The sequence below is a fragment of the Meleagris gallopavo genome, chromosome 1 (genome assembly GCF_000146605.3).
Source record: "Meleagris gallopavo isolate NT-WF06-2002-E0010 breed Aviagen turkey brand Nicholas breeding stock chromosome 1, Turkey_5.1, whole genome shotgun sequence".
NCBI classification, from domain to species: domain Eukaryota; kingdom Metazoa; phylum Chordata; class Aves; order Galliformes; family Phasianidae; genus Meleagris; species Meleagris gallopavo.
In genome coordinates this window covers 142,482,708-142,509,184 of record NC_015011.2, presented here as the reverse complement: position 1 = coordinate 142,509,184, position 26,477 = coordinate 142,482,708, and the positions used below count along the sequence as shown (strand labels likewise).

The following is a 26,477-nucleotide window of genomic DNA, read 5'->3' as shown; positions in this document are numbered from 1 at the left end:
GGCCAGGTATTTTATCTTAAAACTGAGACTCGGTCTCAAGACCATACTTACATATCTCATTAGGTCATTCCTACCCAGCTAAGCATTGGTAAGTTTCCAGTCATTTATAAAGGAATTATATCAACCTCTAAATCTAAACAAAAAATAATCACAAAATGATTTCAACTTAAGAACATTTACATAAACTCTGTACAGTTTCAAGTGATCAGATAAAATAACTGTACAGAATATTTTCCCCCTATTAACATAAAGATTTGTTGGGTTCAGTGGGCCTACTCTCATAAAATAAAATAATTATGTCTGCCCCAATATTAAGCATGATTGTTTTCTAACTTACTTGAACTTTATCCTAGCACAGCTCTATTGACTTCAAGAGAGCTACTCCTTATCCAGAGGCAAGGAAAGATTCAGGACCATTGTTTTGACTTGTCTGTTTGCATTCTATTAACTTCAAATCTGGCTCAAAATTTTTGGTATCAAGAAGTGTAGAGTGTTCAAATTTTGAAACACACATGCATACACATAATTTGTCCAAAGGAAAAAGAAAAGAAACAAAAACAGCAAATTAGCACTAATTTTCACGTCCAAGATAATTACTTCTTCCCTCATACTTTAGATGACTATCTCGTTCTAGTACATCTACGCAATTACATCCTGGATGATGCATACACTAATGACAGTTCATGAGTGACAGTGAATATAAAATGCATCATTACAAGGTGATTTTCTTTCTCCAACTTGCTTATCCTGCTGATCCAAGACATTAGAAAAGCATCCCTAGGAATTTTAGTCTGACTTTTTGCCTACTGTGCCATGTGCAGAAAGGAAAAGAGCTGTTAGGAAGCAGCTCTGTGGGTGTTTCAATATGAAAAGCAAAGCCCTGTAGGGCTAAAAAAGAAAGGCAAAGGTGGCAAAAAAAGATTTATTTGTTATTATTGCTCTGAAAGCCAGAATCTCCCGAGTGAAGTGCAGATCTGCAAGTTTGTTTGCACATTTGAGGACAATGGTAAATGCATGCCCAGAAGATGTCTGAACTGCTTCCAATATTTGCAGAAAAGGAGATAGAGACCTAGTGCTCTAGATTGAGGAAGAGATCATGATCTAGAAAGAAACATTTAACTTAATTATGGTCCTTAAACAATTAGAAACAGTAAACTATGAAAAAGAATTAGACATTACTATACATGGTAATTACTGGGTGAACTTTTTCTAACGTCTGTACTTACTCTTGGCAAGAAGCAGGGAACCAAAAGCAACCACTATAACAAAAATGGCACAGATGGCATCCAGACGCACAGCAAACCACCTCGAGGTCGTCAAAAATAGAAACCAGGCCTCTAAATGGTATTTTAGAAAGACATTAGAATAGTGGATTATTAGAAAACAGAGCTGTATAATTACTATTAAATCAGCTTAAATTTATATTAGAAGGTCTTTTTACTTTTTTTTTTTCTGTTGTTCCTTTTTTATCAATTGCAGTTGTCATCTTCAAGTGCACATCTCTATGAGATGATCATCAGAATACTGCCCAGTTTTCCTGGAATGGTCTGACCTAGTTATCACATTAACAGCAACCAAAGCTAGCATAACACTCAGTAATAGGAAGAAAAAGGCCTGAAGCATTTATTTAAAATAGAAGCCTTTCCTTAATTCTAGTGGACTATGAATGGGAGTTCCAGACAAAAAGCAGAAGTACAACTATATTTGCTTTAGCTGGACTAGACTCTACAGGCTTTTGGATGGAGTACCACAACACAAATGTCGGAGTAAAGCCTCTAGAAGACAGCTGCAAGTGGTTAAGCAGATTAGAGCTTCTCAATAGAGTGACTGGAGCTACAGAGCTGTTCAGTTGACCAAAAGCACATATCTACTTTTGCAGAAGGTTACAGGTGAACATTTCCACTGGCCACTTACATATGTAAGCAAGTGTTCACAATTTGGTGCTAATTTCCATCCCAGATAGATATTCTGCAGTACAAGATACAGGAGACAGCAGCAAAAGACACTGAATACAGAAGGTAAAGCATTTGAATTCAAGGCCAAAATCAGAAGTGAAATACCCATAACAAAGCATGGCATTATATACTGCTTAGGGTACAGTTAGATGTATTGTTCTAATTGCTACTGAGTCACAGTAAAGGACTGCCAACCCAATGCTTTCTGCACTGCTTGTCTTTCCCAATGCTAACTTCTGGAGGGTGGGGGGAGGAGTGAAGATGACAGTAATAGGCAGTCAGGTAAAAGCCAGAGCTGGTAATTTCCTAGTTCCAATTATACCAGCTCTAACTGCATACATATGATTTAGCAGCTAGTTTCATTAAACAAAAGACACTTGGTATGGTTTAATGGATAGATCTGGGCCCAATGAAATTACATGTGCAGAAAGGGGAATCATATAAAGTCACAAACCTAATTTGAGAAATAGAATTCACGGTGAAACTTTAGAATCATAGAATCACCGTGGTTAGAAAAGCCCTCCAAGATCATCCAGTCCAGTCATCCACCTAACACCACTTCCCACTAAACCATGTCCCTCAGTACAACATCTCAACGTTTCTTGAACACCTCCAGGGATTGTGACTCCACCACCTCCCTGGGCAGCCCATTCCAGTGCCTGACCACTCTTTCTGAGAAGTTGTTTTTCCTAACATTCACCCTGGATCTCCCTTGATGCAACTTGAGGCCATTTCCTCTAGTCCTATCACAAGTTACACACTTCCACCTCACCACAACCTCCCCTTAGGTAGTTTTAGAGAGCAATAAGGTCATCCCTGAGCCTCCTCTCCACTAGACTAAACAATCTCAGTTCCCTCAATAACTCTTTGTAAGACTTCTGCTCCAGACCCCTCACCAGTTTTGTTGCCCTTCTCTGGACATGATCCAGGGCATGGGAATCTCTCTGATACCTGGGAGCTGGGTATCTCTGAAAACAGAGAAATGTGACAATGGTGCTGGAGATTTTCAACTCCAAGGTTTTGCTCCATTCCTGTTGTCCAGGAAGATGCACTAAACTGTCTGCTAGAGACACAGATCATTCTGCAATCTCCCCATGTAATTGGGGCGCCACTGTGTATACAGGAATATGACATTGTGAGGACTAACAAAAACTCATCATGATGTAAATGTTGATGACTCAGGAGCTCTCCTGTAGAGATGGTGCACTGGCAGGAAGGAAGCTTAGCCTTAGTTCAAACCTCAAGAAGCCTTTTAGATGTTTCTTACATAAAGGTTATTTAAAATCGCATTCATAGGCACACCTGAAACAGGCTTTGAAAGGCAGCGTCCTGTTTTCTAGACTCAGCCTTAAATAGAGCGGAGCCTACTCCAGCAAAAAGCACTAAACAAAAACAGTGTATGGTTCAGGAAAGAATTTAAACCCCTCTGAGGCACTTAAGAACTCAATACTCCAACTTCGTGAGCTAGCACAGAAGATTACTCTCTTCCATCAGCTATGGTTTGCACGCATTCTGTATCAAAGAATCATTCAGGGTGGAAACAGTCCTGGGAGCCACCTGCTCAAAGTGGGGCCGGTCCTGAAGTCAGATCACACTGTTTCACAATTAATGCAGCTGAGTCTTGAAAATCTCAATGGATGGAGCCTGCATAGTCTTTGGACATCCTGCTCCTCTATTCTGACTATCCTCACAGTAAAGTCTCTCATGTCAAATTATTTCAAATTATTCCTGTTTTCACAATCCTCCTGTGAACAGTCTCATTCTGTCTATTACAGTACTGCTCTCACTGGATGCTGGCACTGACAAGGTCCTCTCTAACCTTTCTCATCCACAAGTTAGCAGCTTTCAGTTTTCTCATCTTCTCCTCGTAGTACCCTGATCATCTTAGTGACTCCTCAACTGAACCCACTCCAGACAAAGGCTAACAAGTGCTGAGGGGGATATCGCATTCCTCCTTCCCTGTCTGTGTTAACAGAGTACAGGATGCTGTTGGCCTTCTTTGCTGCTCAGGCACACCGTTGGCTAATATTCCCTCCAAGAATCTAAAAATACATATACTAAGCAAGCTGGCATACCCTAAATACTTCAGTGGGAAATTAAGCATGTAGGTACATAAAACACTGCAATTTTAAGCACTAAAGTTTAATCTGTAAAGCAGCTTCTGAACTGCCCCATAGAATTGTTCTTGATAGTTTTTTTTTAAGATATAGATGCATAAGAATAGAAAACACCGTGTTTATGCTCCTTTGATTTGACCATAAAATACAATAAAAAATTTATTTTAAAGGTCACAGTCCTCTTTGCATAGTTTAACTTGTATATGCAGTTTTTCCACTGAAGATACAACAATTCTGTGTTCCCCTACACTCAACTACTGACCAATTATACCCCACAAATTGAAAATATCAATAAATGGGAAATTCAAATCTAGAGGTGGCTCCCTGGAAAGTGTGTTTCCTCAGTCAAAAATTCCTCCACTCAATACAAAGTGTGCAATTTCTTTGGCCTGTGATAAACAGCCAGTCAGAAATGATTATCAGTTCTGTTCAGAAGTCAAAAAATGAGAAAAAAGCCATAGAACATACTTGTATATCTTATGACAGGAAAATTCAAGATTTTACCTAACAAATACCAGACTGCAAACTTGCATTCTGCTGTATCTTGAAGAACATTCCAATAGAGAGTACTTAATTGACAGAAGGTAAGAAGTTGTAGCACAAACCTAAATCCTATTAATTCTGCTTGCTAATATTTTGTATCCTCTGGTCTTGTTAATTATATTTTTTATATTTAAGCCCTGAAAGTTACTCAAACTAAAGAAGAGATTCACAAAACTTTTCCAAGACTGTGATTTATATTAATTATCTCTGCCTACTTCTAGCACACTATTTAATATTAAGTGCTTCATAATATAGCTTGTTTCCCGCTCCCTCTATCTTTTTCAAGATGAAATCCAGGAAAATGTCAAAAATTATTCTTTAGACATTCTTTTCAGGCACAAATTAAAATGTTTATCTTAGACACTGCTGAAACATATCCAAGTGTATTTCGAATTATATTACAGCCCAAAGTGAATGTTCAAAATCTAGAGAGATAATAACTTTTTTTTTTGTTCTAATAGAGAAATTTTACCCTAAAGAGACAAAATGCACAGCTCCTACTGATTTTTAATGTACATTATATATATGTCATTGAAGGCATAAGATATTTCCCTCCTACAAAGTAAGTATTTGATTTTTCATGTCCGTTTATCACAAACCTGAGTGGAGGTCTTGATGTGCATCAAATAATTTTTGAAATCTGTCTTCTGCTTTCAAAGCCCGAATAGTCCAAAGTCCCTGGAGGGATGACGACAAGTGGGAGAACACTGGACTCCGAGCTGCAATGGGAAATGAGAGTAAATTAGCAATAGTTGAAGGGCAACATTTAATTCTTTTTTGTAGAACACTAATCATTAATCCTACTACTTTGTGCTTAACCATACAAGTTACTGTACTGCATCCTTTCAAAATACACAAACAGTACCTTAGAATTGGTCAGACAGAAGGAATGATTAATATATACAAAACTGTCTTCCAACAATAGCTGTCACTGAAGAAATTCTTTGACCTTTATTAATGACATGAGGCAAACATGTTTGTTATTGATAATACTTAATATTTCATATCACAGTCAAGCTAAAGTCAGGCACAAGAATCAGATTACATCAGAAGCACTGTTACAATGTGCATGTAAGGTGCCAAAGACCAGCTACTTAGCACGTTTGTAACAAAATTCAGTTACACACAGTTAAACTGACATACCTAAGGCTGTCACTACACAAAAACAAGAGTTAAGTATGTAATCCACTAGTTGAGAAGAAAGGCAATAAGGAAGTTATTTGCATAACAGAAGAATCTTTGATGGATTGTCTATAAAATGATAGCATTTCACATAATAATAAGCAGAGTCCAAACTAACATTCGGTCCCGCCAAGCTACATACTTGTGGATTCTAGACGTTTAATATCTCTTGAAGTGTCTAAGAAATATCGTCGAAGAAAAATGAAAAGAATAAATAGTGGAATTAAGGGAATGAGTATCCAAGGAATCACTGCCACAGCCACAGCTACCACACCAAAAATCTGTAGAAGAGTCTGCAACACAATAGAAACAAAATAAGAAATCATTTGCCAGAAGAATTTAATTTAGAACAAGCATAAAAACTGTTTAACATAATTGAGACACTTAAACATTTAAACAAAACTACCAAATTTTAGAGCAGAAGCATTGTGTAACAATATGAGCTGCATTTATTTTTAAAAGAGCTTGAAGACTTTACAGTAATACCTAAATTGACCAATTGTGCAGTTTATGGTTTTCTTATGTATTATTTGTTCTTTAAGAAATATCTTTATAAATAAATTAATTGACTGAACACAATCGTCCCACTTTATTGGCTGTTCTTTGACTGCTGTCACAAAATGATAATTTAATAATGAAACAGACAACTAATCTTTGATGAACCCAGTCTATATGGTGAATCAGTTACATTTTTCACTCCAGGTGAAAAGACAGACTGTTGAAAGATTGACTTTCAGTTAAAAAACTCGACAGTTGGAAGACTGACTTTCAACAAAGACTTGTAACCCACTTGTATAAAAATCAGGCAACAGAAACTCTAGCTCCACACTAAATTCCTGTATTATATTTACTTCAGAATTCCTTAGAGGTGACAATATTTCCAAAACTGTTTCTACTTCAAAGACAGTGTGGAAGCCACCCTCATCATCACATACTATTCGTAAGTAAATTCTGGCAAAAATGTGTTAGTGACCATTGGATCTTGAGAATGCACGTCTTGCAGCTAAAAGGTTTCTGTCCCTTTATTTATGCATCCAGTCAAAGAAAATTAAGCAACAGAACAGCCCAGGCTGGATAGTAGATAGCTACTAGGTTTTTCAAATACTTTCAGTGGAATTGTCAATGAAACGGAATTTCCTGTCATGCTTCTGGCAGAAAAGCCTTCAATCTCAGAGATCCTGAAAGCATGCTACAAGGTCTCATAAATCTATTAAGGAAAATAGCTATCAGGTAGGAATAGGATAGGAGCTCTGAAGAAAGCTGAATTACTACTCCACTGTTCATCTGTGGGTGAAGTTATTAATGGCATCGTGTTGTTCGACCTTCTAGATAGAGTGGATTGCAAACATTTTACCTACATTTCATCATGGGGAGGTACGGTGGCAGTGAGAGTGCATTGTATTTCACTTGGATCAATTACACAAATGGCTATGTCAGCATCAAACAAAACAAAGCATCCTGACTCCTCACCATGATGCTGTCAGCCCTTCCCAACATGTTCTACTTCTCCAGCATTCCTTAAAATCCCTCTGGCATATTTAGTTTTCATTGTGAAGAAGGGGTGAGATGGGAAATAAAGACTCCTGTCTCAAATTTTCTCTTGCCTAGACCACTGCTTCCCCAGTATTATTCCTTCTCTTTGCTAAGCCATCAGCCATCCACATGCTACCCAATTCCTGAAGCCCCTGTCAACTCCATCCTCAGTGGTAAATAGAGACTGAAGTCAGTTCCTTCCCTTGGACAATCTGGTCCCAAACCTGCTTGATACATCTCCTGCCTTCCCCATCTCCCTTGGTCACCTTTGCGGGACTACAAGCTAAATTGCATGATTCCTAGGCAGTGACAAGAGAACAGTGTGTGAAGTAATTGTCTCCTCATACTATGAGTTGCAAACAAAGTGAAACAATGAGGAAAGCTGCTTCAAAGAATAGAATTACAAAGAAAATGAAACATTTCTTTAAAAAAATAAAACAATTGGAAAAAAAAAAACCACAAAACTGAAGTTTTAGTGATAATAATCTATAATACACTGCAAAGTGCTGGTAGGGGTGGGAGTAGGACCTATTAGGATCCAGCTCATGTAAACAAAGCCTTGCTGCAACGAAAATACAGGGAAGGAAAAGATGGTTAGGATGACTAAAGTAAAAATCTGGCACCGCCTTCTGAAGGAATTTTGGATGAGCCTGCACCACCTTATCATTATAAAAATTTATGATAGGGTGGATCAGTCATGTGTGTTGTTTTTTTGGAAAACCAAACTTGCATATAAATTAACTCCTAATGAAGAAGTCTGAAAGCCAGACACAACTACTTGCAGACTGTAATCAAGCAGTTACTGTGTGAGGTAAGGCAAGGGTTCTAGTTCCCGAGTTTCACAACAGATAACCAATCCCTTCAGCTGAAGGCTACCTGAACTTCTAGTAGAAGCACAGCATGCAAGAAGAAGGACCTAGGATAATCAGCAGACTGCTGATAATGATAACGTGAGCAGTCAGACTGCTCTCTTTTCTAGAGAGGAGCAATGACCTACGTAATCATTTGGCAGGACTGGGTATCTAGGTCTTGTCTGGTAGAATCAGCTTACAGTTGAAAATCGTATCAAAAAGCTAAGCACAATAGAAAACTACATTACACAAAAGAAATACAGCCCATAAAAATCAGCAAAATTCATCATGTTTCTTAATTTCAGCATTTTGAAGTCTTTCGTAATGCTGTGCAGAAAACAATTGCCAATTTTTTTTTTTTTAAGGAGCTGATTAATTACATTTTATTGCTATCTGCACAGTACTGAAAACAATACCATCTTATATTAAAGACAACAGATGCAGAGGTTACCAAGACTCAAAAGACCTGGACGCAAGGCAAGATCAAATTAATTTGTTTACAAATTGAGCCATATTGCCCAGTGTCCACATTCAAACTTGTTTCAGTTTCCCTGGAGAAAGAAGAATCATCCACTCACAGACCTATTCTTAGACTGCATACTCTATTCTTAGAAATACAGAATGTAGAAAATATAGAAAAATCAAATGCTGTTTCTGTTGGGGCCATCCCATTGCTTGCAAGTATCGTGAAGGGCTTCCCTCATGCTCTGATTAGTCACACTATTCACTGCAGCTTATTTTTCCTCAAGAAAGCTCATCCTACTGCAGTTCTCACTAGAGCAAGCATAGTCTCCTAAAAGCCTCTAGGGAAGTAAGTACTCAGATCAGTGCATTCATGTGCAAAACCTGTGCCTTCCCTTCATCTTCTAATGATCTACATATTCATAATTCTTACAGGTACTAGGAGTGATATCTTGGAGTTTCTATCTCAAAAAGGTTTTGATGTAGAACAAGGTTTTTCCATACTCTAACCACATAACAGAAAAGCATTTAAAGTGACATAACAAAACAGCAAGAAAAGAGTCATTAAAATCTGAAAAAAACATGAGAATAACAAATCACAAACTAAAGCTTTTCCGTCTGTTGCAGAAATGACACCATTTATATAATGTCAGAAACCTTATAACAAGTTGTAAGCCGTTTGAAAACATTCATTAAAATACATTAGTAAAATTTAGAGAGCTTTAAGATGTCTCACAAGAATGTCCCCTGTTCTATCCCACTGACTGCTTCCATTCCAATGCTCAATATTTCATACCTGGTTGAACACTTTGAGAAAGGCACTAAGCATTCACGTATATGTTCAGAATTGCTCAGGTCTGCTGGCACCTTGGCTCCAGTGGTTTGTACCCGCACTTCTTACAGTCCTTTTCCTCCTCACGTAAGCCCAAGTTTGTTTTTTTTGTTTGCTTTTGTTTTGTGTTTTTTTAATGCAGTTTACAATTTATTTCAGCATATTTGTAAAACACGCAGTTAAGGGGTATCATGCAGACTGTTCAACTGACTAGTGTGACATGGAAAGCCTTTATCAGCATGGATTTGACAGCTGTGAATAGTATTGGGCCCACCTACTACCACAGGCATCACATCATTCTGCACTTGCAGCAGGTGTGCATGTAGGATCTCTAATGGGCAAGTGGAACCGAAGAGATGGCATGTGAGACTCGTAAATCTGAATGTAGGAGTCCATATGCAAGCTACACAGCTAAGTTTCTGTCCCATTTGTCTGAGCTTAGAAAGAGACAGAGCTAATGGTTAAGAAGATATCAAACGACTCAGCAGTTGAGCATTTCTCTAGACCCTTCTAAGTGCAGTGCCAAGGTGCCCACTCCACTGCCTGCAGCTCTCTAAGCACCTATGGCCCAACAAGAAGATATCTGCATTCTGACGACTGAATCTGCTGTCAAATCCCAAGAACTGCAGGAATTCAATAATGATTTTACCAATATTTGAACAGAAGTCAAAACATACCTCCTGAAACAACAAAAAGCACTTCCAGGGATTCTAGCAGCTCACGGATACGAAGCCTTACTAATGCAATAACAGCAACTGTGCATGCTCTGGATTTCAAGTCCACAACTTTAACTGCATTAACATAGGGCACTCTCAGTCAAGCTCAGTTGTGCCTGAAGCCAAGCCAGGCCAAGAAACTACAAAACCCCACTCTGTTCATACATGCTTGGCATCACCTTTCCTCCTTCTCCTCCCCTTCCCTGACTAAAATTATCTCCTCATTGGCTCTGACAAGTAACTGCATGCACAATCAATCCCTAATCACTTCTGATGTTTCCCTTTTCCTATCTTTCTTTCCTAATATGCTTTCTCAGACCAGATTGTCTGGCCCAACTGCCATGCAGTCCTGTTAAAGCCCAGCTGTACAGACCGACTGCTTGTACTGGAACACCAAGGACCGAGTTTCCTTGGAGAGGAGACATTGCAATGAGCAGATCAGTGAGGCAAACATTTCCCTTGGGCCAGCTGCATCCAGTGTGGCATCACCAACTACACTGTAGACTTATTTATTTTTTCTTTATTACTTAAAAAAAAAAAAAAATCAGAAAAGATCCAGATGGAAACCCACTCAGATAAAGTGACTGGAGCTGAGGTGTGTAGGTGTGTTTTTTTAAAACTACTTGTTGAATAAAATGCACGTATTTTCTTTCAGAACTGATTTTAAAAGGTAGAAATAAGATTGTTTACATTATTGGTTGCACCAAACCATCAGCAAGAGATTTGTCTTGAGTGAAGAAGCAAGACTTATGCACAACATTTTTTCTCTTGTAACTCCAGCATTTGAAAGACATGTCAGACAGAGTCCTTTTCTGAAACAGTGACAGAAATCCTCGACAGGAATAAAAGCCATCAGACAGTGTTAATTTAATTTTAGGAAAATGCACATCCACAAGAAAATTCAGGAATATAAAGACAAGCTAAGACAAACAAAGCTCTAAGTGTGGAAAAAAAAAAAGCATAGTTGGGCAAGAAATTAGAGATAAAGTGATTGAAAGAAAAAGTAAGAACTAAATACTGTTAGCTACAAAAGCTCTAAAAACAGCAAGCTCACGTTATCTTATACAAGATGCTCTCTCCTCCTCAGAATTTTGCTATGAGCAATAAGACAATGAATTTATGTGACTAAATCCACATCACTGCAAGTGGTCTGAACGTGTCTGTCAGATACAGCATGGAAACGTATTTGAGATTAACAATCACATCTTTAATGCTTTCCTGGTCTCTATCAGACAGTCCTTCTAGATCATTGTCCTTCCATGTGAACAAGCATATACTCAGCTTCTTGGTTTTCTGTGCCACCACCATTCTCATTCATTTTCCATAGCATGCATTTTGCCAACTAAGTGAGAAGCCTTAATATTTCAGATCATGACGAGTTTACTCCAATTGTTCTTTAACAAGTGACCTTATAAGAAAAGGGTGTTTTCTTTAACACATTGATACTGCTGTCATTTTGTTGTATTAAACTAGCATCCTATCATCTCTCACCTCTTTAACCCACAAGAAGGGTTAAAATAGTCTTTCTGGCACTCTGCGCCAATACTTTACACAGCTCAGTCTCAGCTCCAGCAGCAACTCTCAAAAATCACAGTTCATACACTGCCTGAGACTTCCAGACACTGAAGTTTTGAAAACAGATGCACAATCAAGCTCCAGACCTTCTGATTTGGTCAGATATATGAAGTACTTGTTTGTTAAAGCTTTGCATGAAATAACGACTTCATATAGAGGTTATTTTCTTTTTAACAATAAATTATCCTCACTTAAGTAAGTAGTTGTCAGTGTCTTTTGGCCATGGCAATAACTTACTGCTAATAAAGATTTTCCATGAAAACACAAGGTTTTATCAGAGTCAAAGCCACAGCCTCTACTTCTGCATCTCTATATGCAGTTCTTGTTCACAGCCACTGTACAAACTGCTGTCTCCTATACTGACCTGTTCAGCAAAAAGGATAGAGCAAATAGGTATTTTTGTAAATGTCAATGCACAAGCAGTTTTTCTATTTATGAGCAGTAGAAACTCTAGATTAGAAACTCTAACTGATCTTCTGAAACGCTTTGCTATCGCACTTTGTGCCCAGCAAGCACTTCTGCATAGAAGTATTCTCAAGTGATTTGAGCAAGCAAGGCATGGCTTTGAAATGAGGACAGGTAAGACAGTTCCTCTTCTTGAAATTAATACAGAGTTAGTTAGCATCACTCTGACCTCCTTATAAAAAAGATTTCTCTTCTTGTACTAACCAAAAGGTAATACATTTTGTCCAACAGTGCTAGGTTTGTTTTTTATTCTTAAGTGTCCCCAGTCTCCATCAGGAAGGCCTTTTGCTTATGACAAATCATCAACACACCACAGCAAATAACTGGCACTAAGTGAGTCCCCAAGTTCAGACTTCTATGAGTAAGAAAACTGAAAATTCTTATGTTAAGTGATGCATGGACAACTTCATAAATTGGATACCAAAGCCAGCGAATTCTCAGTTTCAGAAAGATCTAAAACCTTTATTTTAGCATGAAATGAGTGACTTTTATAATGAGAGCTCAGCTTGTTTAAACATTAGGCTGATTTCAAAATCCAATGTGAAAAAAAACAGAAGGCAAAGAAGATTGAGGGAAACAACTGTGGAAGAAAATGCAACCACTCAGCACTCTATTCTTCCACAGTGTGGGAACAGCTATTGTCTAGCTCTTGAAAAACATTATACTGACGTACAAATTTGTACAATTTCAAGAATTCAACCCAAATTAATAAAAAATTTTGAATGATATAAAGCTGTTATGTAATATAAGACAAAGAGATAACAAGCTTAACAAAGACATTTGACATTCAGATCCCCACTAAACTCATCTTTTTCGCCCACATTGAAGCCACTGTGTCTCAAAGAAGGAACTCATCTGGAGTTTTCAAATCAGATGTAGAGTTCCCCACAGCTAGATCACAGCTTCAGATCTCATGAAAAGCATGAAAAAATTCTTATGTTCTGCATGAGATGTACACAAAATCCTGGCAGCACATTTTTATGAGATGCAGTCTTTTTTGCTAGAGATAATTCCTTGTCTCACATGTTTGTTTTGGGAATAAATATGCATCATGATTTAACACACACACATACAGACACACATACACACACACACACCACTTATACGGCTTAGTAATTCAAATAACCTCAAAGTTTCCCCTTCTCTCCTGAATCAAAAGGAAAATCTCCAGTCCTTCTGCCAAACAGTGAAATCCTACTTTGTTTGTAAGCACACATCCTATCTATACCATATCAGTAGTTAAAGGCAATCTAGAAGATTTGTACTTATCACCATTCTGAACAGGATTGTTACACCCTATGACTGACAGCAGAATTAAAAGATTTCTAGCTACTGTGAAGTGTTAGAAATGTTAATGATCTTTGGAAGTCTTAAAAAATAACCATGTTTGAGCTACAGATGTGAAAGGGCACAACAATGCTTAAAAAAAAAGGTAAAAAAAGAATAAATAATAATAAAAATTCTCACTTGGGCACCTAACACAAAAGTAATACACATAGAATTTTTTTTTTTTTTTTTTAAATATAAGTTCACTTATGCCAGAGTACTACTTTGCTGTCTTTCAGTGTAAGAAAAGCAAACAAGGAAACACCTTTTAACAAAGAGCCCAGATGAACAGAATCTCTTTGAAATTTGCATCAGTTAACATAAGAAAAATAAGTAAAGTAGAAGAGCTTCCAGATTACACAGAACTGGAGCACATTAGTGGACTTCCACAAAACTGCTCTGCTTTCTAGTAGCTGAAAACGTAAATGAGAGTAAACCCAAAAAGAACACAGAGAAGGTAAAGACACGCAAGGAAGCAAGAAGACAAGACAGTGAAACGATTTTTTCAATATATATATTTTTTTCCTATGTTAAACACATGGTTGCATCCTCAAATTTTATTAATACAGTCAATACTAAGTAATTATAAACCCTAAAATATTTTCAAAGTTACATTATATTCCCATACCAATTAGTTTTGTTCCTGAAATGATATCTGTTGCCTTGACACTAATACATAGAGAATGACGTGTGCACACAATGATTTTTTAAAAAATTTGACATATCAATGTAAATAGGAAAAAAAAATGAGGTGAGAAAAAGGATTTGGACTGATTTCATACAGCTGCTCTAGTGAGAACAGACCTGTAGCTTTCCCTAGAGAATTGAGGTCTGAGTAAGTAGGAAACCACCTATACAGACATGAACAATGAGAGTACCTATGCAGTTCATGTGATGCAAGAGAATTATCTTTAAATTCCAAGAAATATGATGATGGGCCCAGTGTAAAGGCCAGCCATAGTTTTGACATAGATGATCCCCACTGCTGGTCACCATCAAGAAGACTAATTGGCTGTTGAGATTTAACAATCAAGGCATTCAGCAACCAAGCAACAAAAGGTCAATAAAGGATTGCATTATTCAGTCAAGTGGCTATGCTAAACTTGCAGCTCCTGTATGTTGGTACTGGAGATACCTGTGCAAGTCAAGTCTCATTCTTCTTCCCCACCTCTTACAATGACATGGGCACGATAGACAGCTGTGGGGTTTTTTTTTTAGCATTGCAATATATAATTTCATTTGAATTCAAAAGTATATACAAGTATCAAGTGGCTATATCAAAAATTAAAGTTAGCTTTCTACAATGTTAATTTCAACCTTTTCTGAAATTAGAGTTCAATGAAAAAAATAAACTGTCCTTTTATTTTCCTATTTTCCTTTTAGTTTTAATTGGCCTTTTGTTATGTACCAGCAGATGCACTGCAGCATACATCTCTGAATTTTAGTTTTACAGTGAAAGTTCAGTGAGATTTCAGCAGTCAACAAGTAACTTGCTTTAAAAAAAAAACAAAAAAGAAAACAAAAAACAAAGGAGAAGAAACTTATTTACTATTTAAACCTCTTCACACAGAGTCTTAGGATAAAATCATCATACAAAACTATCAGGATTCACTAAAAGGGAAACCCAAAGGTATCTCCAAGATACAGGACTGCTCTGTGTACCATGCTATAAAGAACTTGTGGACATTTAACACAGATTCTATCACAATTTTTTTTTTGGTCACATGTTTAGTGATTATATTTTGCACATGTGGAAGCAAATACACAAAGAATTATTCTTTAATGAGCACAAACATTTCCTGAAACCATCTCACATGCATACATACAAAACCTAACTAAACTGAAAGAAAAAGAAAACAAACCAAAAAAACCCCCCCAAAAACAAAAAAAAACAACAACCCCACCTCTCACAGGAATCACAAAATAACAAAGTCATTGTTAAACTAAAAGATACTGGAATTCCTTTTACACACTTTCTCTGACACAATAAATCTTCACACAATAAAATGCAAGGGTCAGTGGTACCGAAACAAGTAACGGCAGTTCCACTCTTTTGCACATATGAAACCAAGTGACCCAAGCTATTATTCCAGTCTGAGGCACTTTTTGTTCCTAATATCCAGATGCAGCAGCTTTTTTTTTTTCCCTTTTCTTTCCTTTTTTTTTTTAATTAAAAAAAAGAAATGACTGTGGACACCTCCTTCACATTTTCCTTTTCTTCAGCATTTTCACTTCATAAAGCTGCAGTCAATGTGTTTTGTGTGTGGTGAGAAGGGAATGGCACATTCAGTGGTGGTCTCAGCCACAGCCTACATTGGTGGCTCAAGTAGTCTCAGGATTAGGTCTTTGTGTGTGATGAAAGGATATGAAAAGTCAGTTATTTAAACGCAGTCAAGCTGTTGATTTTGGGGAGGAAAAAGGTTTTGCAATTCACTTTTCCTCAATAAATCACTGCCCTTTTCCAAGGACAGCTGTAGATAGTTCACATGTTCACAGTGTTCTCCAAAAGCAAAACAAATCATGATTTTTTCCCCCCAATTCAACACGGGAAGAAATCAAAATTAAGGCGCTATTGCATGAAGTTACTTAAATTCACTAGAAACTGAAGCAGAAAATCATCTTTGTTAAAAGGTAATGAGATTACTGGAGAAAGGGTAAGAAAGTACAGGAAGAAAGAACAACTCTTTAAAATTTATCACTATAATGAACAGAAGAGCAGAAGTCTGATATATACTTCAGCGTCCAATAAATATTCTGTTTATAGACACAATTTGCAGTTAACAGCATATCACCTTGTGCACTCATCCTGCATTGATGAAGACCACATATCAAAGATGTTTAGCCTCTACAGATCTATCACAAATGAAAGCTCAGGTACTGAAAAGAAACATTTGATGAACCCCCAAAAATGCAGCATCCACACTACCAGCTACTTAGAATATCTGGGCCAATGAGCATAAAATACTACTGAATAGAATGGATTTCTAGTACTTTCTTGCAAAATTACTTTATTCTATTCTATTTCTTAGTTGATCCTCTCTCAAACAACTACGGAGTGTTTTATTAATGCTGCACTGAACTAGACATCATTAGCCATTTTAACCATATTTCAGATTCCAAGCCCCATACCTATCACTGAAACCTGCATCAACAGAGGTGAAGGCAGGAGGAGGAACAACAGCTGGTTAAAACGCTACAACATTATTTCAGAGAATAAGAAAATTTAGTCACAAAATCCCAGTCATTTTAAATGGTATTTGACTTCAGTTCAAACTTTCTTCCTTTAACTTATAAATATGATGATCAAGTTCATATAAAACAGAGAATGCATTTCTGCAATTATTTATATTTGGGTAGCTCTTGGAGGCTGCTGTCAGGCCTGCCTTCTGATTAAATTAAGAAATATATAAATAGAGTATACAGATCTAAATGAAGTAAGTGCTTCAATCATCTTAGAAGAATTTAAAGCACTGTAATGACCCTTACATAAGCAGTGACATACCTGAAGAGACTGCAAGATATGTAAAAATACGTAACTCAGAGAAGAAAAAAGAAAGGGAGATAGAGAACTGAGGCTGAGGAGGCTTACAGTACAGCGAGGGGTTAAAAATATGCACGCTCACTAGCAAAAATACATCACCATGGCCAAAAAGTTCATTTGGCTTTTTCACTATCTGAATCAAGCTATAAAAAATTAACATCTGATTTTACAAATATATTCCATGCTATATTTAGTAGAAATAAAAACTGTTGTAAAAAACATAACATTGCTTTTTAATTTTCGTAAAGAAGAGGTGGTTCAGAAACTTACGGCCAACCAGAATCCAGATCCTTTAGCAGGACAGGAGAGCGTACAATTTATTTTCTATGCTAATGAGTTCTGAATTGGACCACAAACATACCACTTAAGATATCTCAGTTAAATTACATAGCTTAGCTTTGGTTTCTTCTCTGTTTATATGCTTTGTGCTACTCAGTTCAACTGCTCTGTTCAACTCTACACAGCTGCATACACCATAAAAGTGTTTTCATAAAGGAGGCTTACTCTTGATTTATAAATCTTCTGAATGTGATGTCTTCTATGAATCGACAGTCAACTGCACGAACAGGACATTTCCTATTAGCTGTTAATGTCTTAAGTTATGATGAAACAATGAGTGCCTCCTCATAGCAAGGACCGCTTTCTGCCCATCTCTCTAAAGACAGGTACGCTATATTCTGATGCACTTAAACCCAAAGGAGGGAAGCTATAGACTGAGTGAGAGTTGCTGCTTTGGGAGCTATTGCAAAGCAGCATTCATAAAATCTAACTGGGTTTTCAGAAAAATGCACAAGATCTACAATGTATTTCTGAGCTGCCACAAACCTATTTTTTCTTTAACAACTAAATATACAGTAACCATCCACTGACTTGAACATGACTAACTGCTTCTTCTCCATTAATCTAATGGAAGATGCAAAAATTTTACTTCCTTTACTTTAAGGAATTAATTTTCATGCAGTATAGCTGTCTAGACTAATCATGCTCATTATGACTGTAGTGCAGTGTATAAATCTTATTAGGGACTCAAAAAGAACATTATCAACTTATAGCATTGCCTTTAAGTCTGCATTTAGTGTAATTACGACATTGTTAAAACTAGTATATTTTAATTATTAATCTGTAGGTACTGAAATGGGTTTGTATTGTAGCTTTTGAGTGCTCAATTAGAATTTGTTTATTTATATATAAATTTTACACTCACTTGCCAAAATAGTAAAGGGCTGCAATGCTTCACAATGATCCTAGTAATAACTCAGAAAAAAGAGCACTTCTTCAATGCAAATCCGCTCAAGAAAAGCTTCCACGCACAAAGTAAGATGAACCAGTTACTGCATTGTTTATTAAGTTTCACTTGATTCCTCCTGACAACCATTTAAACAATGAATGTTGGGAAATGTCTCTCAGAGAATCAGCGACAATGGCTGGGATCAGAGCTTTTATATTTAGCTAATACTGTTTTTAGAAAGGAGAAAATATTTCTTCCTGAAGGGATTATAGGAGGTCTTATAAAAGACACCTGCAAACAAAGCAAGCAACAAAAGATCTCTATCATAATTGATAACAGTTATCCTTTGTACAGATCTGCACTTCTTCAGAAATAAATATTATATCTTTGCTATTGAATTTCAAAAGACATCAACTAATCAATGAGCTTGCTGATCAAGAATAATAAGTTTTAGAAAACCTGACAAGAAGGAAGTGCTTATGTCTAATGGATAGCAGCCTATTATTAAACAACAGCAAGTTCCTAAGTTTTCTTCTCTGATATCAAAGGGTACATGCAAGCTTTCAAATTGTATTCATTTAATAGTGTACTGAACATACAACATCTTTGTTTTTGTTTTGAAAAGTTTTTGCTTAAAATACAAAATTTTGCATTTTAACTTCCCCCTCCCTTTTTTTTCCTCCTATTTTTGACAATTCCTTAGTAGCCTAGTTAAAAAAAAATTAAACAGCATCAGAGGAAACGTTTATAACATGTAGTTTACACTACAAGCTTTGAAGAAGAAAGCAATCACGTATAATGCAGTAGCTTCTACACCCTTTATTACAGACCAGTTCTATTTTGTAAGCATGTATTGCCTGGACTATGTGTACACTGGTCAAATAACTGGGCTTTCCAATTCCCCAGTTCTCATGTACTTTGCATACAGGTTACCTCCTTCCCCAGCTTGCATTTGGAACAAAGCAGTTGTCTTTCTCAGAATGAAAACTGCGTCATTCTCAAGATAATTTGCTTCAGGGTCTGCTCCGAAAAGGAAATATGAACAAGACCACACCAGCTTTGGGTCCCTTCTGTTTACATGGAGTTCTCTAGCATTTTCCCAGCAAATTTTGCATCCTCAGACAACCCCACATGCCTTAAAACCACATGCCAGGGCATGCAAAACACCCACTCAGTTTCTTGCTATAAACACATCACGCAAGTGGGCTGCAACACAACCCTCACACTATTATATATGCACAGAACTAAGGAAAAAGGATAATCTTTTTATCTCAAGATTTAAGGCCCAGACGATGCTCTGGCCAAGAGTGGTGTGTAGTACAAACGTTGTCCAGTCTGCTGTAAAGAAGAGAAATGTGTGCAAACACAAACTCTTCTGCATTGCCTGGTCTAAGGGTCAAGGACTTCTGTGTAGAAAAAAATGGTTTTGACTTTGTGGAAGTAACCCCTATGTTAAAAGAGAAGAGGATGAGGATTGCACAACAGCCTGATGCCTGATCTTCCAGCCAAAAGGAAAGGCACTTATGTATTGTCCCAAGAGAGCTGAAATAAAGTATAATATTCTGTCTAAATGATTGTTAATAAGACTGAAGAAAATTTGGAATCTTTGTAAACTGTAGAAAATGGGTAATGTACTATAAAAAATGTTGATATTTCATTTTCAGGAAATAATTTATCAAGGCCTTTACAGAGGAATTTGAAGTCTTAATTGCTAAGAGCAACTCTCTCTCTCTCTCTCTCTCTCTCTCTCACACACACACACACACACACACACCTACCCCAAGAATAAAACAGCACTTGCTTTAATTGTCAGGTAAAGCACATTGCCCTCCTTTATTCCCCAAAATAGTATGGTGCACAATAAAGCTTGAAAAACAACTGCATATTTCAATTCTAAGGGCTTAACTAAAGCAGGATAGCTCTTTGGAATCTTTTGGGTTTTTTTCCCCTGTTCTCAAGTTCAGAATTTACAATGTAATTAGTCTGCTTTTATAAACCTGCAATGTCTTCGGCTTAATTTTAAAGAAGTCAAAGGAAAGTTGAAATCGTGATTGAGAGAGGAAGAAAAGTTAGCAATCACACCTTAATAAACATTTCTGATTGAAATATTACAGGGCTGATCCACTAAGTGGATCCAGAAGATCCACTAAGCCATTTCTTTTGTCTAGCTTCCATGACTCTGTGTTCTGTGATTCAAGTTACTTTGATATAGTACAATCAATCCTTTTGTTGCTTTATGCTTTTCAGGGAGTTTTGTAAGGAGGATTAACAGAAACTGCAACAGAAAAATTACCTTGGTGTCATATATAATCCTTTCATCATCATCGAAATCTCAGTGCTTTGTCCATCTTTTTTTGTCTGTAGTAACTTATTTCACTTGTTCCTATTAAGGCTATTATATTCACCTTATTACTACTAATCTTTTCTTTGTAAATAGCCACACCTATTTTAATCCAAAATGGTGTGGTAAGCATTTGATTCTTTGTGGAAGTAGACACATAATTAGGTTAATCTGTGCTATCTTTTCATGTGAGTTGATTGTTTCTTTACTATGGACATATTTCTTATAACAGCAATAAGCTTGCCAGATTGCTTGGAGGCAAATCAGGAGCAATTTACCAAGCATGTAGCTACTATGAGCTGAAATCCTGACATAATAGCAAGCTGTGTACAGCCACTCCTACCTGCCAGTTATTACTCATGTTAGCTTTTTACTGACATGCTGAATTTCAACCACACCTTTCTTTCACAAACAAGCACTTTCCTTAAACTACACTACATCTGTAATAAATAGTTCATTTTCACTGAAGCCAATGAGAATCTAAATTCGGAATGCAGCGTAGAAGCAAATGAATTACCTGCACAAAATCCAAAAATGTCAATGGAAGCAAGTCGTCCAGATGGCCAATATCTTTTGAGAAACGATTTAAGATTCTTCCTACAGAAGTTGAGTTGGAAAAGAAAAAGGAAAAAGAAAAGGTAAATATTGTTCCTTAAAAGATAAAAATACCTTAAACTATACTTAACAGTCAAATAGAAGCAGCTAGTATCTAAAAAGATACCTTTTGAAACCACCATGGAAGACCCTTTATAACCAGTGCAATGTATTTTGAGAAGAATACTTTTTAAGAAATGCTTTTATTCAAACGTAAAAGATTTACTACGAAGCTGATGTTGTTCTTTTCTGTCAGTTTAGGCTAATAGTTCAATAGAACATAAGAGGTGAAACTTTATATATTCAGTCTGTGCACATAAAGGGGATTGAAGTATCAGCACCCTAATAGAAGTTTCATCAGGTAACATCAGCCAGAATCTGCTTCTGGCTTTGAGTGAAATTCACTAGTGCATGCATGTCTTAGATAGATCACAGTTGATCTAACTGATCGTTTTTAGTATTTCTGTTCTCACTCCTCCTTTGTGAATCCAAACAGCAGGCATTTCTGAAATAAAATTCAAGGTAGATTTCTGTTCGTGCAGCTTTACGTTTAGATTTATTCAACACCTTGACAACACTGCTCTTCATTAAAACGAATAAAACAATTTTTAATCTGCTGTCACTGAAGCATTTACACTCTTCTATTTTCCCAAGTTCTACATGAGTGAAAAAAAAATCAGTAAGAGCAATAGTTCTTTAATAATTAAAGTCACAACACTGCCACCCATAAGTGGATTAGTATCTTTCTCTATTAATTGATACCTCGACTCTACAAGAAAGAAACTAAGCTAAGGATGGAAATCTGTCTGTTTTAGGGCGTGTAATGCCCATACATGCATTCACATTGCTTTTTTATCTACATATATCTTGATTCAATTATTACTTCTAACTGGTACAAACACATTCTCTGCATTGGCAACAAAAGACTTTTTTTCCCTTTACAAAGGAGCTCATTAAACTGAAAGTAGTTAAGTTTTAAGTTTCCATGGAGTGCACTGGAGACAAAATTCAGAGATAACGGCATAAACAGAAGCAACTTCTGTAGCAACCATCATTCTATTTTTCAGTTCATGGCCGTCTCAGAATTACAGATTTTGTTGCATTGTAACATTGATTTCTTTTTGAAAAGAATTTTCGTTCCACACCAACCATTATGCAAAACCCTCCTCAGGGCTGGGATATGACTCCAAAGATTCTATTGGCAAGCAGCTTGTTCTGCAGTACTCCAGACCAAAGGCAGTTATGTCAAACAACAACTTAGCATGAATCCTATTTTGGTGCACTACACATGCAGAGAAAGGGTATACAGCAGCACAAGATTCAGCAAAATATATTTCATAATATTTCTACTAGAAAAGGCAGCTAGTGATTTCACTTATTTCATGATTGGATTGATCCATAGAAGGAACTCCACGAAAACTTTTTCATGTTTCCTTTTCCTTTGTCTACCTTACACTGGGATTTTGCCCATGGAAGAGTATGCACACCCTGCACACACATGCTTGAGATAAGACTTTTTAACATCTCTAAACACTGCATTCCAGGATATTTCCCAAAGATCCAAGACTTCATTGGTCACTGTCCACACAGGTGAAATGCTTCCTTTGGGCAAAGCTTTCCTTAGCAGCCTGTCCCAGAGAGCAGATGAGAGAAGGAACACAGCACAGTGGTTGGACTCAGGATACTGGCTTGCTTTTTCCATCTTTGCCTCTCATCACCTGAACTATCTTGTTATATGTTACAGAGCAAAGGGCAGAGAAAAGGGAAGTAGCAGCACCCAGCCTCTTGGTGAGACACTATCAGGGGTGCTGACAACAGCCTGGCCCTGTCCCACAGCCTGGAATCTGCGCCCAAATTCAGTCTTACAATCTTCCTTTACCTTTTAAACACAAATAAGTTTTATGTGCCATGGTTACAGAGGACTGTCAGCCTCATACAAACTGTCAGCTGCTCTGCAAAGAATCTCTAACAGAGCTACTGGTTGCAGCTGCCATGTTGCTGGCCGCCATGTTGTGGGACTACCCCACAGATATGGCACGGCTCGGGTCACTACCAGCACCCCCAGGAAATGAGCAGTGCCTACCTCACCTCCATGTTCTGACCTGTGGAGGAGCATATCCTAACTTGTTCCTAGGAAAGTGCTGTGTTCATGCTCAAATTGGATGGTGAGGACAAGTCCTTAAGGGCTAGAGGAGAGAAACCAGCACAAAATGCTCACCGACTGTCAGAAGCATTTAACTCTTCTGTAGCTTCACTTCCAACAGGATCCTGGAATTCAGTTCTCATTTTTTTCCCTGCCTTAGATTTCTATTGAAGAAAGGCCAATTAAAGTTCCTCAAGGAGGAACTCTGCAGAGGTTGAGTTTGGGTTTGGGCAAGTTTTTTCGGAAGCTGTGACTATTCTCAATGATTTCCTGAAGTTTCATTTTTGTAACTAAGAATTTCAGGCTGCAAGCATGATCCATATCAGTGCTTCTAGCTGGTAAGAAAGCAACACAGACATAAATGAGAAGTGCATAATGCTTGCATTCATCCTTAACACCAGGGGAGGTTGTGACAATGTTCTCTTTTACAGCAATACCTGGTAAAGCTGTTTGAGGAGTATGGTTACAATATTTCTCTGATCTTCCACTCTCTTCCATATATCCACTAACAACCAATTACTCAAATTTCCCTGAGTAATTAAGTTTCTCATTAATTGCCAAAACTGTATTTTTGGCAATTGCCTTTAAGCACTGTTACATTTAACAATTTCATTCAGTGCTTCCACAGACTACGTTTTGACAGAGCTACAAGCTGCCACTAGGAAAGCGGAAATTACTCTGACGTTATCAATAAAACATGAAAACATCTTTTAATCTGCCTAATCCTCTTTAGAATGTAAATACAGTAATTCTGTAAAATGACATGAACTAAAATACGAGTGAGCAGAAGAAATGGTATATAAAAGACTTAACTTGAGAACAGTGGAACCTTTTACAGTCCACCTCATACAATTACAGCAATTTAAACACTGGGGAAATGATGCAGCTGGTTCACAAATAAGTACTGAGATGAATCTTTGGCAGCAGAATGTTATTGCTTTAGAATTTTCAAGTTACTGGAAAAAAGTTGTCCGTGGTCTATTTAGTGTTTGCATATAGTAATTCCAGAAAACAGCACATGAAGTCATTAAGATTAAAAAAATGCCCTGCTTCTTGCTAAGAGGTCTCTTTCTCTCATAATGCTACTGTTATTCCAGTGACTACTTTCAGTGACTTCGAAAAGGAAGCAACATAGTTCTATTTTTGTGATGCTGGTTTTCAGTAACATTACCCTGTTGACTGCTTAAGAGAAGACACAGGCCCTGAAGATTTATTTCAGATCCTGTTCATAAAGATATAACTGAACTGGCATTTTATTCAGCGTGTTCAGCACAGAAGGCAGCACAGTAACCCACTAAAGCAAGCAAATTCCAGCACCAGATAGCAAAGAGCAGACTAGCTCCAAGCAGAAGTGCGATACTTTGGAAACATCCACAAAATGCCCTGTAGCCATCATGATGTTGCACTGAGAACGACTGCTAAATTTACAAGGATGTCTGCAAGTAAATGAGGTCTATTTTGCAAGGTATGGAGAAACAACTGTCTCCACTTATGGGAAGCACAGCAAATCAGTGGCTTAGTTATGCATTATTAACCATGCAAGAGAAAACCTTCCAGATATGAAAATAACAGTAGTCATTTTCAGTCAGGATTCAAAACGCTTACAGTTATTACTACAGTTTCTACCTGCATTTGCAAAGCTGGCTTTTAGAGATGGCTCTTTAGACTAAAGAAACTGTTGCACCTGCTATTCAGGAAGGACAAGGTTTGTACAACATATACTAAAACAAAATACAATTTCCCCTCCAAAGCTTCTAACATCCCGCTCTTCCAAATTCAGACTATCAACATCACCATACAATACCTAACACTTAAAGAAGACGACATACGTTGTGAGCATTTCTGTGATACAGACAGATGCTGAGAGACAGTATTTCTTACACCTAATCAATTCACAAATATCTTCCAAGCTCACCTAATGCCTGTTCCTTTTATTGATATCACTGAAATTCAGTTCAAGTTTCAAAAGGAAAAAGGAAATACTAAATGCAGAACTTGCAAGGCAATTGAAATTTCATGAAAAGGCTACAGGAAAAAAAACCTCTTGAAAACAACAACACAAGAACTGAGCATGCTGATGTTACAACAGCACCCAGATTTGCAAATACAATCTGGTGCTTTAATCATTCTCAAGCTCCCACTTAGCGTGCTGTGTCAGTAGTGAGCTGCAGAAGGGAACGTGCTCTTTTCAACAATTCCATGTTTGTTTTTACATCAAGTAACTTAATCAAAACACACACTGTTGTTAAATTTTTCCTTAGTAATTAAATAGCTATTCAATGCCAATTAATCATCGTTAAATAAAAGTCTGTCACCAAAGTGCTATGTACACATTTGAGACTATTTAATGGTCAAATACTTGGCAGTATCAAAGTTAAATAATGATTCATTAAACCTCCTCCACTACACAATAGTTAGGCTAAACTTGAAGTGAAAGAATCAAACTCTTTTGTTCTCCATGAAAAAGGCATCTAACCTCAGAATGTGATACTTTTTACTTACAAACTCTGTAGATTGCTTTAATTGCACGAATCAGAATGTGTTCAGGTGCGACAGACTCACTTTGCTTCTGCAGGTGCTTACTGATACTTTGGAATTGATGTTCAAACCTATCATCCAAATAATGAAAACACTTGACAGTGTACCACACCTACTTCAAATGTTTATACATACTTTATGATGAAAGAAATATAATCCAAATTGAATCAACACTTGTGATGTAAACACCAGAAAAGAAGAGGATTTTTTTTTTTTTTTAATAAGAAATGAGGATCTTCCACAGGACCAACCAAATGCCACCAATAGCATTCAATATTGCAAAACATAAATTCCAAGGGTCAAGGACTCCAAGAGCTGCTGCACATTATTTCTAAATGTATTTGGCATTTCTAGTATCCTTTGTTGGCCACTGCATTCACTGAAATATTTCTCTGTAACAGAATAAAGCAGACATAGATTTTACATGCCTTGCAAAGAACTCACTCTTTCTACCCGCTCGCTTCACCATACATTGCAGAAATACTTTGTTACTCCTCTAGTCCACTGATTGGCTTCTTCAGAAAATACAGGTTTT

The 26,477-nt window shown here is 37.1% G+C and overlaps 1 protein-coding gene across 1 annotated transcript in view; it reads right to left on the bottom strand.

Annotated features, from left to right (window-relative positions):
- The window catches only part of ABCC4 (ATP binding cassette subfamily C member 4), a gene marked incomplete at its 5' end in the record, with an annotated part of 96,940 nt that overhangs the window by 43,680 nt on the left and 26,783 nt on the right, over window positions 1–26,477 (bottom strand). Inside the window, 4 exons of the mRNA XM_031557820.1 lie at window positions 1,227–1,337; window positions 5,215–5,334; window positions 5,940–6,090; window positions 21,185–21,264. Of these exons, the coding sequence (XP_031413680.1) occupies window positions 1,227–1,337; window positions 5,215–5,334; window positions 5,940–6,090; window positions 21,185–21,264 (462 nt within the window). The remainder of the gene's footprint in view (window positions 1–1,226; window positions 1,338–5,214; window positions 5,335–5,939; window positions 6,091–21,184; window positions 21,265–26,477) is intronic.